The sequence below is a fragment of the Rhincodon typus genome, chromosome 45, assembly GCF_021869965.1.
Source record: "Rhincodon typus isolate 14 chromosome 45, sRhiTyp1.1, whole genome shotgun sequence".
NCBI lineage: Eukaryota > Metazoa > Chordata > Chondrichthyes > Orectolobiformes > Rhincodontidae > Rhincodon > Rhincodon typus.
Window position 1 is genome coordinate 1,137,510 of NC_063376.1, and position 13,173 is coordinate 1,150,682.

The 13,173-nt window shown below is 45.8% G+C and overlaps 1 protein-coding gene across 1 annotated transcript in view; it reads left to right on the forward strand.

Annotated features, from left to right (window-relative positions):
• Positions 1-35: 35 nt before the first annotated feature.
• Positions 36-13,173, forward strand: part of polr2a (RNA polymerase II subunit A) — a 33,131-nt gene continuing 19,993 nt past the window's right edge. The window contains exons 1-8 of the mRNA XM_020521475.2: positions 36-467; positions 5,703-5,835; positions 8,163-8,299; positions 8,736-8,909; positions 9,775-10,056; positions 10,585-10,746; positions 12,193-12,413; positions 12,660-12,792. Of these exons, the coding sequence (XP_020377064.2) occupies positions 381-467; positions 5,703-5,835; positions 8,163-8,299; positions 8,736-8,909; positions 9,775-10,056; positions 10,585-10,746; positions 12,193-12,413; positions 12,660-12,792 (1,329 nt within the window). The 5' untranslated portion in view covers positions 36-380. The remainder of the gene's footprint in view (positions 468-5,702; positions 5,836-8,162; positions 8,300-8,735; positions 8,910-9,774; positions 10,057-10,584; positions 10,747-12,192; positions 12,414-12,659; positions 12,793-13,173) is intronic.

Here is a 13,173-nt window from a genome sequence, read left to right on the forward strand (position 1 = left end):
CCCGACCAATCGCCGGCGCCCCGGCCGACTTTTTTCCATACGCCGGCGTTCGAGCCCGTGCGGTGCCGGGGCAGGTAACCCCGCGGCCGCCTGAAATCTATATAAAGCGCCGCACAAGCACTGGAGCCTTCAGATGCGCTTTGAGCGCACCCGGAGCAGGAGGGAAAAAAGGGGAAGGGGATAAACTGTTGCAGGGGCGGGCTGGTCACTTCAAAGGCTAGCCCACAGTTGGGAAGGCTTACCGGTGCGATTGTACCTGTTTCGTCTCGGAAAGTAGGGGTTTTTAATAGTTATCGGTTTTTAAAAAAAAAAAATAAGGTTTTATTTCCCTCTCCCTCCACCCCTGACGAGACGTCGCTTGGCTTCTGGGAGTTTGAACCATGCAAGGACCTCCTTCCGGAGACAGCGCATGCCCACTGCGCACCATCAGAAGGGTCCAGTTTGGCATCCTCAGTCCAGATGAGATGGTATGTACTGGGTTTGGTTTCTGCCTTGCTAAAGATGTAGAGAGGGAATTTGAAAGACTTTTTTCTATTCTTTTGAATTGTAATTTTTTTTAATTCAAATTGCCACTGCTAGCTAATTGCATTCGAGTTTTTTTTTGTTTTAATTTGTGTAATGCGTTTCACTAAGTAGGGTAGGAAGCCTTGGCTTCTAGTCCTTCCTTCCTTCCTTCCTTCCCATAAATAATTCAGACCAAGACTTTGCATGCATTTTACAGCTTTTTTTATATACGTTTTTATATTTGAGACTTTTAATAAGTACATTATGGTTTGCATGTTAAAATTATTCACTGGATCGCTCTTGGGCTAACTGCTGTTTAAAGTGCCTTTTTATACTGGATGCCTTCCCTCCTGTTCTCTTCTCTCTGCCTTCCTTCCCCCACCCCATCTGATTTCTTTTAGACCTTCTTTTCACTATAGAGCTCAGCTTTACATGTGGCATGGTTTTGGACTGTTGCCAGTTCAGTGTTGGTTTTTTAACTTCTGGAGAAAGTGGAGCCTTGTACACTTCACCCATCCAGTTGTATAATCCCCCTTTCATAACAGGTTTAAAGGGATGTTGTCTTGGACCAGCGAATGTTCTTTTCATTGAGCCCATGAATTATTGCCTTGACTTGTGGAATTCAGTTATTGTGTCGCAGAAGGATTTTTGTTTTTTTAAATAGTTAAAGCTATTGTGCAAAAAGTCTCATTCTTAGGCTACCTTTTCAGAATCTCTCTCCCAGTTTTTGAAAGCAATCAATCTGCAAGCTATTAATAATTTAAACACTGCTATTCTGACAGGACATGTCCTGAAATTTTTAACCCTTTCTCTCCACAGATGCAGCCTGACCTGTTGAGTTTTTAGCACTTCCTATTTCACTTGAGCTTGACCTATGAAAGTGCTCACTGAGCTTTTCCATGTTAGTGTCACCTTAAAATGCCACAAAGTATTGCTTTTTTTTCCCCCCAAGTTAATACCTCACGAAGCCCTCTGGGCATAGTTCTTGAAGTTAAGTAAGCTGCCTTTGCTGGCAGACTGTAATTTTTTTTTCTCTCTCATTTTGGTGCAACAAGTTGGAGGCTTGATATTTGAGCTGGCCTAGTTGATCCGGCTCCAGCTGATTCCACCTAGGTTCCAGTTTAAGTTACCCCACCTCTTTCTGTAATGTACCACAAATCAAGCTGTAAAACCAGCTTAAATCATAGTTGCCATTTCAATCCAGAAAACTGGATGTAGATGGTACCTCTTCCTCATTTAACCAGTGAAGATATAGGCTGAAGTTAGATGAGTTTTTTAGACTTGCTTGAAACCTTGATGTCCTTTTACCTGCGTTATTTTTGTGATCTTTCAAGGATTATAGAAACATGACTGGTAGGTGTCAACATGACCCAATTGAGTGTTGGAGCAGACTCCAGCCTGAATTGAAGGAAGTGCTCTTCCAGTTGGATAATCTCAACATTTCTTTTGAAGTTGCTTGGAATTTTGAAAGTGTTGAGTAAAGTGCTTTGTTTCTCCGTCCTGACCTTTCATTCCCCCCTTAACTACCACAAATGGGGTTCCACCATAACAACATCCAATGTTCTGCAGGGTGATCTAATCCTCCACCTTGGACCTTCCACTGCTGCTGCGAGTATCTGAAATGGTGTTTCAACGGTAATCAGAAGACTGGAAATGCTTACGCTGCTGTTTAGCAGGGACAGTTTGGAATGTTATCTGCAGCTGTATATTGACGTAGAGTGTATGATGAAAGACTGCTTCATGGTTTAACATGTTGAAATGCTCTCAATTGCACCTGGCGTCTTGGACCTCCTCCTATCTGTGCTTCTCTGGAGCCTTACTCAGCCCCAGTACATTCCTGACACCAGGGAAGTCTGCAAGAATAATATGTAGAGTTGCACAGCTCAGTTCCATTGGTGGTGTACAAGCCAGACCCAAACTTGCTGAAATCCAGGCAACAGTTCTGGATTGATGCATGTCCTGCTTGAGGTATTCTGGGAATGTTCGTCATGGCTGCTGAGTGTGAAGTGCTGTAAATGTACGAAGATTTGTTCTTCACGGGGTATATTAACATGATTGTATCCTTGAGTTTGTGAAGCATTATTTTATAATAAAGCAGAAATTGCTAATTGAACTCTTTATGTTGCAATTGTTTTGTATTCGCCCTATTCTTGCTTGCCCACACCATTGCCAGTTTCAAAACAATAACCCTTTATGGTTGTTATTGGACAGAATCCATTAAAGTGGAGTGCACATTTCCCCTCCCTCCAGCTTAGCTCTTCATACTCAGTGCAATAGTCCAGGCTAATCTGCATATGTTCTTTGCATCCAGCCTTCTGAAAGTGCTGATTAGTTCCCATATCTACTAATGTATTTCCATAATGCACTTTACTACAGCAATCATTCCAGGAGTGAATCTCAGTTGAAATTCAGTTACACGAGCACTTTTTTCCTTTTCTGAAGAAGGGTCTAGGCCCGAAACGTCAGCCTTCCTGCTCCTCTGCTGCTTGGCCTGCTGTGTTCATCCAGCTCTAAACCTTGTTATCTCTCAGCACATTGACCAATTGGGTTTTAGAGATGTTTAGGGAGGAATTTCAGAGCTCAGACAGTTGAGGACATTGTTACCAACGGTGGAGTGATGGAAATTGGAGAATGGATTCCCAGAGTGTGTAGTGGCTGGGGGTGTTAGTGATGGAGGAAGCTTGAGGCTATTGGAGGGAAGAAGCAGACGACCATTTTAAAGTTGAGGTCTTGATGGGCCACAGGCTAACCTATGTCTGTGAAGGGGGAGAAGTGGGTATTGAGAAGACTCTGCCATAGATACAGGCAGTAGAAGCTTGGCTGTAAACTTGCAAAACCTCCAAGCTAGGTTTGCATTCTGTTATTTTGCAGTAAATGCTTTTTATGCAGTTGGAGATGTTGCCAGTACAGTGTTTATTAAACTTTGCAGCACAGATGATCATTCAGTCTGTCAGCTTCTCTTTTGACAATTCCTCACACTTATCCCTCTGATCCCCACAGCCCTGCAAAATTTTCACAAAGTAAAAATCCAGTTCTACGCAAGTTAAGAATCTGCCTGGATCTCTCACTGTATAGTGGTGACCAGCTTTAATGATAGCTGTAGACTTACTCTAATACAGCCATCTGTAATTAAGCCTAACTTACCTTTAAATTCATGATCTTCCCTGGCCACAACTTTTGCAAGAGACTTTATTTGGTTTGAGTTGGCAAAAGGGTTTCATCCTTGCCATCCAACTAATTTCCTGCATGTTTTCTGCCTTTCAGATCCCTACCCAGTGATTCATGGCTCATTCCATGTTATTTGGCTCTGTTTTGAGAGGCTGCAGAGGTTTACCAAATGCCCTTCCCAGTGATGAATAACTTCATTCTGAGTGGTTGCAGAGCTGGGACTGTGAGCAGAAAAGCCCAAGGGAAACTGAATAGATGTGCTCAAATCATGAGTAGCTTTGATAAAGTAAACCTGGAGAAACTGTTTCCACTGGCTGCAGGGTTGGGAGCTGGAGGGGTGCTAACTTTACCAGTCATGAAGCTGAGGGGAGGGGAGTTGTGGTCTTATGCAATATGTGACTTTCAACATCCTGTCTGAACGGATGTTGGAAATGGGTTCATTAGCAAGTTTCCAAAAGAAATTGGGTGAACTTTGGAGAGAACAAGGTGAGCAGGCCAGCTAGGCAGCTGTTTTGAGAGCTGATGTAGGCATAATGGGCAAATTGGCATCACCTATTCTGTGGATGGTACCACATCATTGAGGTTTCTAACTCAACACCCCTAGGGCCTTAAATACAATGAGTTGAAGAATGTGCTCTCTGGTGGAGTTGGTTTGTGAAATGGATCTGAGGGCAATGTGTCCTGACTTGGAGCCAGAGTTGCCTGAAGGAGGTGTAAGAACTGCAGATGCTGGAGTCAGATAAGTGTGGAGCTGGAGGAACACAGCAGGCCAGGCCAGGCAGCATCAGAGGAACAGGAAAGCTGATGTTTTGGGTCGGGACCTGTCTTCAGAAATGGGCTTTCCATTTAGCCCACTTTGTCCTGGGTGGACGATTTAGTCAGACCCCCTAAAGGCAATAATCACATGATCTTGTACCCCTTTGCAGTTCTGTCACTAGAAGTAGTCATGTTGAGATGTCTCATTCTAACCCTGACCCAGACTTTAATTTAATATGACATGTGTAGTTGGTATTTTGAGCACAGGCCCACAGTAGCCTCTTAGAAATATCAACTGGCCAGGTAATGAGATTGGAGAAAAGTGGGTAATTTTCTTTTCCAGTCTGTGTTTTTAATCTGATCAGAGTTGGCAATCAAATTTCTGGTGCAGAGACAAGCAGAGGGAGATAAAATCAGCCCTAGTTAGGGGTGATGGTATGACCAGTTGGTTGATGGCCTAAAGGAGCAGTTATCAGCTGAGACTTTTTCAAAAAAAAAGTGGCAGTGGTTACAAGCCAACACTTGAGTCCAAAAGGCCACAGTGCTGCTTGGGGATATCTGTCCCATAGGTGATGCTGTCACTGTTGGTACAGAGGCATAAATGAGAATTTGCATCTTGTCTGCATTCACTTTGTCTCAGTTCACCTGTAGCCTTTCCCTCAAACAGCTTGTGTTGAGTTCTGTGACCTTCCACAACAGAGACCCATGCAATTCGGCTAGCCTAGGTAGCTTGTGCTGACAGTCGAATGGAGTGTGGAGCTATTGCAATGAAAGAGAATCATTTGCTACACAGCAAGATCCTGCAGACAGCAAACAAAAAAAACCGCCCCTTTGACCTTGCCAGTGCTAATAAATCTGATCAGGAATTAAGGCAAACTTCTTTACCCAGAGCTTGCTTCCCTCTTGAAGAATTCCTGTCCCTCTGACTAAGCCTTTGGGTCATCCTTCCTAATATCTCCTTACATGGGTTGGTATCAAATTTTGTTCACTAGTTGTGTAAATCGCCTTGGGCAATCTTATGGTGGAAATGCTACACTAATACAAGCTGGTGGTGGTGCTCGTGTAGAAATTGAATGGAAGTAGTTTGTATTTCTGGGTATGGGATCAAACCAGTGAGAAAGGGACAGGAGAGTATGCTGGCAGGGTAAGATGAAGATAGTGCGATGGAGAGAGTGCAAGAAGATTTGCATGGACCACCTGCAGGAAACTGGCCTATTTGTGCTGCAAATCTGCAGTTAGAGAATTCCTCTCACTGTTTTACTGCCTCTTCCCAGAAACGAATGTCTGTGACTGAGGGAGGAATAAAGTACTCTGAGACCACCGAAGGAGGCCGGCCCAAGTTGGGTGGCCTGATGGACCCTCGCCAAGGTGTCATTGAAAGAACTGGAAGATGCCAGACTTGTGCAGGTGAGTGACTTTGCCTGGAAACAAAGCTCCATTGTGCTTGCCTCCCTGTGCTTAAAGCAAAATCTGTCAAACTCCCCTTGTAGCATTCTTTCTTGATGGCTGTCTCAGCAACATCTCTTTAGTTTGTGCAATGGTCCCTTTATTTGTGTTGTCCTTCTCTTAATCAGATTTTTGCATACATTTGCTATCCTGTAACATACTGGGGTTGTGATTCAGTAATGTAACAAGCCACAGGTCCAGATCAAACTCGGAAAGCTCAAATTTAAAGTTAATGAATTTAATTCACAGCAAAAGTGTTGGTCAGGAACAGTGAAAGGATCAGATGCCATAAATTTCTGAATTATGGATCTTGGGCCTGAAGGAAGCAAGTTCAGCTCTTGAGAGAGAGAGATGTAGGATTGATGGATAATGCTCCAGTCTCTAGTTGGTGTTATCTTGTGACAAGGTCCAGTTACGCAGTTTCTTAGAAGTGACGATTCTGGAGGGTTTCCTGTTTTGGTGCTTGCCCTCTTACTGAAACAGGACTATCTGATCCAGGTCTGCACTCTGCTTCATTCCAGTTACAGGGAGAGGGTGGATTGGCTGCGACAACTTCCCTGAAGTGTAGGAGCTGAGGTTTATAAATCATGAGGGTCGTAGATAAGGTGATTAGCCAAGGTTCTGAAGCCAAAACCAGAAGTGGATAAGTTTTTAAGGTCAGAGGGGAGACATTTAAAAGGGACCTGAAGGGCAGTGTTTTCTCTCAGGGTGATGCGTGTATGGAGCAAACTACCAGAAGGAGCAGTAGAAGGGAGTACAACTAGAACATTCAAAAGACATTTGGACAGGTATATTGATTGGACAGTTAAATGGATAGGAAAGGTTGAGGGGGATATGGGACAAACACCAGCAAATCTGGATGAGTACATGAATAGGAGGGATACAGGTCAAAGGCTGGCAAACAGGACTAGATCAGTTTAGGATATCTGGCTGGCATGGACAAGTTGGACCAATAAGGTCCGTGTCCATGCTGTATAACTCTGTTTAACTCTGACTGTATAAATGGAACTAGTTGAATTTGGGAAATGTGGTCGGCATGGAGTTGAGCCAAAGCGTCGATTTCTGTGCCGTATTACTTGACTCTAATTCTATTAGACATTTTGAGCAATCTACAAGATGCGGCATTTGTATGGTGCTGCTAACAATGTGAAATATCTGACCAAACTAAAGGAGATGTCACAGCAAGTAGGCAAATGCCTGCTCGTTGGTAATCTTTTGAAGGAGGTTTGTGTGAGAAATGACTATTAAGGGAAGGAGTTCCAGAGCTTGGGGCCCAGACAGCTCGAAGCAGGGCCACAAATGGTGGAACTATGGAAACTGGGGAGAAGCCACAGAGACCAGAATTGGAGGAGCTCAGATTTTAAGGTTGTGATCCGAGAAAGGGAGGAGGTGCCAGCTCAGGAGTTTGGAAACCAACTGAGAATTTTAAACTGTAGTGCTGGACCAGGAGCCAGGATCGATCAGTGAAACCAGGAGTGACATTCAGCCCTTTGAAGTTCAGTCTAATGTTCTAGTCTTCTAACCTTCCCTGTTTCTTCAGGGTGTTCTGTGTGTTTAATCAGTAGCTTTCAAAGGTATCAAAAAGGATTTCTGTTTTATGTTCTCAGCACTATCTCCAGTCTCTGCTGTCTCCAGCACCCTCCAGATCTCAAACCCCAAATATTCTGGCTGTTTTGCACCTGCAGAGTTGGGGATGAGGCAAAATTCTGACAAGACTTCGAACTTTCAGCCACATTTCCTGCAACTGTTATGTCTGGTGCTCAGAGTTTGAAATGACCTCCTGTCATTTCAAACACTTTTATTTTGTGCAGCACCCCTCCATTGGAAACCATCAACCTGCCTGGTTTTTTGTGGAGTCCGAATCATTGACACTGTCTGAAGAATTTGTTCATTGTGGTTTCCCCCTCAGTGTGGATAGGAGGTTTCTGGGTGAGGATTAATGAGGTTGGGTTGGGTTGAGGTGGATTTGAGTAAGAAACCTCCAGCCCATACACCTCCCCTGCCTCTAACCTCCTGTTAGGTGGAGGGATTTAATGGGGAGAATGGTAATGTAATGAAATGCCTCCCAGAAAAGAGGGCAGGACCTTTTTAAAGCCATTCATTGTGGAATGGACTGAATGGCCCCTCTGTTCATATGGTTTCTTCAACTACACCAGTTTGTATTTGCCAATTGTATAGGCCCTCGTGTTGAGGGGTAAGGACTCCTGGCTGATTGTTATTTCCTGAGGGGATCAGACTAGAGCCATGTCCTCTACAGTATCTGACAGTCCATTGTGTCCACTTTGTAGGTAACATGACCGAATGTCCTGGTCACTTTGGACATATCGAACTGGCAAAGCCTGTCTTTCATGTTGGCTTTCTTACAAAGACGATGAAAGTTCTCCGGTGTGTCTGTTTCTTCTGTTCCAAGTTGCTGGTAGATTCCGTAAGTAACGTTTTTTGTTTTTTTTGTTGTTTTTTTTTTTTTTGCATCATGTTTCCAGCCTCTCAGGCTGGCTCTGTGCTGGTATTTCTGCTCCCCGTGTTCCTTTTGCCAGTCTCTGTCCTTCTATTCCTTCCTCCCTTGTGTTTACCCAGCTTCCCCTTCAATACATCTGTCACTGCAGAATCTGTTGAGTGTATCTAAATGAGGGCATGCAATAGTGGATTTCCTCATGTTGTGGGTCCCTCGCTGCTCTGCACCTCCCTAGTGTTTACATCTGGGCATGAGGGTGCGAACTGTTGGTATCACTTGATCAGAAAACAGGGGCAGAAGGGGGGCACGGTTGGGTGACTGGATGTACCTGTGCTTTGGGCGGAGAAAAAAAGTGTGAATTGTCGGTCTAATCATTGGGAAATCTCTTGTCTCTTGTCATCACCAGAATAATCCCAAAATCAAAGACATCCTGATCAAATCGAAGGGGCAGCCCCGGAAACGCCTCACTCATGTCTATGACCTGTGCAAAGGGAAGAACATCTGTGAGGGGGGCGAGGAGATGGACAACAAGTTCGGAGTGGAGCAACAAGAGGGTGAGGAAGATCTCACCAAGGAGAAGGTAATCATTCCCCTGAGCATTTTACTCCATATCCCTGCAAGGCAATGTATAAGAGCTGGCCATCCATACAGTGGGCTGCAGCTCACTGAGAGCAATCCAATTAGTCTCCCTTTCCCTACACCTCGGCCTCTGTCACTTCTCCACTAATGGCTTTCTGTATCCAGTTTTTGTACCTTGCTCTTAAACTTGTCAAATATTCCATTGCCTCGTGTTCCCCACATTCTCATTACTGCATTTTCTCTTGAATCCCTGACAGGGGTCTATAGAATCATAGAGCTGTACAGCACGGAAACAGACCTCTTGGTCTAACTTGTCCATGCCGACCAGATATCATACATTAATCTAGTCCCATTTGCCAGCATTCAGCCCATTTCCCTCTAAACCCTTCCTAATAATATTCCCATCCAGATGCCTTTTTAAATGTTGTAATTGTACCAGCCTCCTCCACTTCCTCTGGCAGCTTGCTCCATTCATGCACCACCCTCTGCATGAAAGAGTTGCCCCTTTAGGTCGCTTTTAAATTGTACCCCTCTCACCTCAAACCTGTGCGCCCCCCCCCCCAGTTTTGAACTCCCCCCACCCTGGAGAAAAGACCTCACCTATTGACCCTATCCATGCCCCTCATGATTTTATAGACCTCTGGAAGGTCACCGCTCAGCCTGTGCTCCAGGGGACAGAAGCCCCAGCCCATCCAGCTTCTTGCTATAGTTCAAACCCTCCAACCTCTCGATGGGTTATCAGTGACTGTCTTTATATTTATGCCCCCCACTCCCCCCGCCCCCCGGTCTTTCCCATATCAACCTGTTAGTGTAATGTGTTTGTGGCTGGTGAGTGTGATGATTTGTGTGGTTTGTCCCTGCTTCAGGGTCACGGAGGCTGTGGTCGCTACCAGCCTCGCATTCGGAGGGTGGGCCTGGAGTTGTATGCTGAGTGGAAACATGTGAACGAAGACTCTCAAGAGAAGAAGATCCTGCTGAACCCAGAGCGCGTGTACGAGATCTTCAAGCGGATCACGGACGAGGAGTGCGTGATCCTGGGTATGGATCCCAAGTATGCGAAGCCAGAATGGATGATTCTAACGGTTCTTCCTGTGCCGCCGCTCTCTGTGCGTCCTGCTGTTGTCATGCAGGGCTCTGCCCGAAACCAGGTACTGTCCTTGTTGGGATCACTGTCCGAGTACTGTGGGCACTCCATGGGAAAGCAGAATATAATGGGTGACAGGAGAGCAGGTGGTGGGGAGCCAATGGGGATGTGAGGAGGGACAGACCAAGGTAGTAGGGGAGATGTCAGAAGGGATGGGCTTAAGGATTTGGGTTGTGGTTGGGTAGAGGGTTGTACAGGATAAGTGGCAGCATTAAGCGCAGAGGAAGAGGTTTGCATGAGTAGGAATTCCGAGTGGGATCCCAATCGGAACATCTAGGCACGTGGCTGGAGTCCGGATCTGTTTCAGCTTCACATCACCAAGTACTGGTGTATACACAGGCTGGTCATTAGTGTGGGGGGAATCAGAAGGCAGCTGTATCCCAGCAGGATGGAAAATGAGACACAGTTGGGGGCCAGAGAGAAAGGGAGTGAGCATTAGGGGTAAACCCAGCTGCTTGACACCAATCAGGGCTTGCGCTCTCAGTGACTTTCTTTGTAAATATATAACTGGTGCTGTTTTTCTCCATCTCAGGATGACCTGACCCACAAACTGGCTGACATTGTGAAAATTAACAATCAGCTGAGGAGAAATGAACAGAATGGAGCCGCAGCTCACGTCATTGCTGAGGACGTCAAACTCCTGCAGTTTCATGTGGCCACCATGGTTGACAATGAGCTGCCTGGACTGCCAAGGGTAAGTAGGGCTGGGCAATGTCACCACTGAGGCAAAGGTGCCCAGGTCCCTGCTGCAGAGGAATAGGAGGGTGGGAAGCCGAGATTGGTTCACATATGTTCCCACCTGTGGGAGTGGTTGCCTACTGGATTTCAAGCCGGAGTTCCAGCTATGTCATGTTGAGGTTGTACAGGACGATGGTGAAGCCTCTTCATGGAGTACTGTGTCCAGTTCTGGCCTTCCTGTTATAGGAAGGGTATTCTTAAGCCGGAGAGGGTTCAGAAGAGATTTACCAGGATCTTGCTGGTAATGGAAGGTTTAAGTTATAAGGAGGGGCTGGGTAGGCTGGAACTTCTTTCATGGAGTGTGGGAAGTTGACTGGTGACCTTTATAGAGGTTTATAACATCATGAGGGGCATGGGTAGGGTGAGTGGCAGGTTTCTTCCCCCTAAGCTGGGGGATCTCAAGACCAGAGGGTATATTTTTAAGGTGAGAATAGAAAGATTTTAAAGACATGAAGGGCAACTCTTTTAAACGCTGGTTCATATATAGAATGCGCTTCCAGAGGAAGTAGTGGGTGCTGGTGCAGTTACAATGTTTAAAAGACATTTTGGATAAGTACGTGAATAGCAAAGGTTTGGAGGGATGTGGGCCAGGAGCAGGCAGGTGGGACCAGTTTAGTTTGGGATTATGGTCCGCATGGACTGGTTGGACCAAAGGGTCTGTTTCAGACTCCTACAGCATGGACACTCTATTCCTATCCAGCAAGTTGTTTGGGGGAGGAGGGGAGAACCTGAAAGCTTCCCTCTTTGGGAGTGACATGCTTAAAGGACGAGTGTCAGTGTCTATGGAGACTTACCCTACTGACAAGAACTAATGTCTATGCTGGATCTGGCATGAACAGCATGGTGCTCAAGGGAGTGCTGCCATGTCAAAGCTGGCACCATTTGATGCAGCATTAAACCATGCTGCAGTGTGGTGTGGCGGATCCCACAGCCATGATAGAAAAGAGCTTATTCCTCAGTCGATGTCATTAAACTGGATTCTCATCTTAAATCATTCTTGAGATGTGGGTGTCGCAGGCTGGGCCCAGTATTTGTTGCCTGCCCCTAATTGCCCCTTGAGAAGGTGGTGGTGGACTGACAGTTTGAATTGTTGCAGTCTGATTACTTGATGTTTGTGGAACCTTGCTGCCCAAAAATGTATATTTTAAAATATACAGGGCTGACACCTTTTAGAATTTGTGCTTCAGGATGTGGGAGGTTAGGAGAGGTCTATTTAAGGAGCAAGACTTTCACTGCTTCTCCTATAGTGCTGCTGAGATAAAACCTGTCCTGTTACAAACAAGCAGCAGCTTGAATTGTACCATCCAATCGTGCAAACAAGTACAGGGGTTTCACAAGTCAATGACATCGCTCCTGTGCTGTACAGTTCTACTGATTGGGTTTTTTTTTTTAAAAACTTCAGGCAATGCAAAAGTCAGGCCGCCCACTGAAGTCCCTCAAACAGAGGCTGAAGGGGAAGGAAGGGCGTGTCCGTGGAAACCTAATGGGAAAACGTGTGGATTTCTCAGCACGTACAGTCATCACGCCTGATCCCAACCTCTCCATCGACCAGGTTGGTGTGCCACGATCCATTGCTGCCAACATGACCTTCCCAGAAATCGTCACGCCATTCAACATTGACAGGTTGGTGCACCTCGCTGGGACAGCAGACTGGTTGGCTGCCTGTTGTCATTCGTTTTGGAGAGATGTTGAATAGGGACCTGCCCTCTGTCTGATCGTGTCTCTTAAACACCCTAAGCATGTGGGGCAATTAGCACTGCATTGGAAGCTCACTGTTATTTAACCCAGCAAGGCCTGGGTCATTACTCAGCAGCATCAGAGTCTCTGGCAGTAGCTTGACCCTTTGTTTGTGATGCTTCTTTCTTACAGGCTCCAAGAGTTGGTGAGGAGAGGAAACAACCAGTATCCTGGTGCCAAGTACATCATCCGGGACAACGGTGATCGAATTGATTTGCGCTTTCATCCCAAACCCAGTGACCTTCATCTTCAAATCGGCTACAGAGTAAGTGCAAGGTGCCTGTAGCTGGGGTGCAGTTATACTGTCACTGCTGCTGCTGCCAAACAGTGGTTACCTCCAGCTCTGAAATGTGTGCTTGCTTGCTGTGGCTGGAAAAGGTACTACAGAAAAGCATGTCCTGCCCCTGTTTTTAGAGCTCTTGAGGATGTTGCTTTAACTTGGCCTTCAGGAAGGATACATGTTCTGTCACCCCCATCGCTTGCACTCCAGAGTAAATGATCATGTTCCTTGGGAGTTTGTACATGGAAGTTGCAGCTCAGACCAGGCTAAGCTTGGCTGTATTGAGTGCTGTATGGGAGAGGAGGAAGGTTTTGTCAAAAACTGCTTTGGATTCTGCCTGCACTGGTCACTTACAGTATGCCTGCT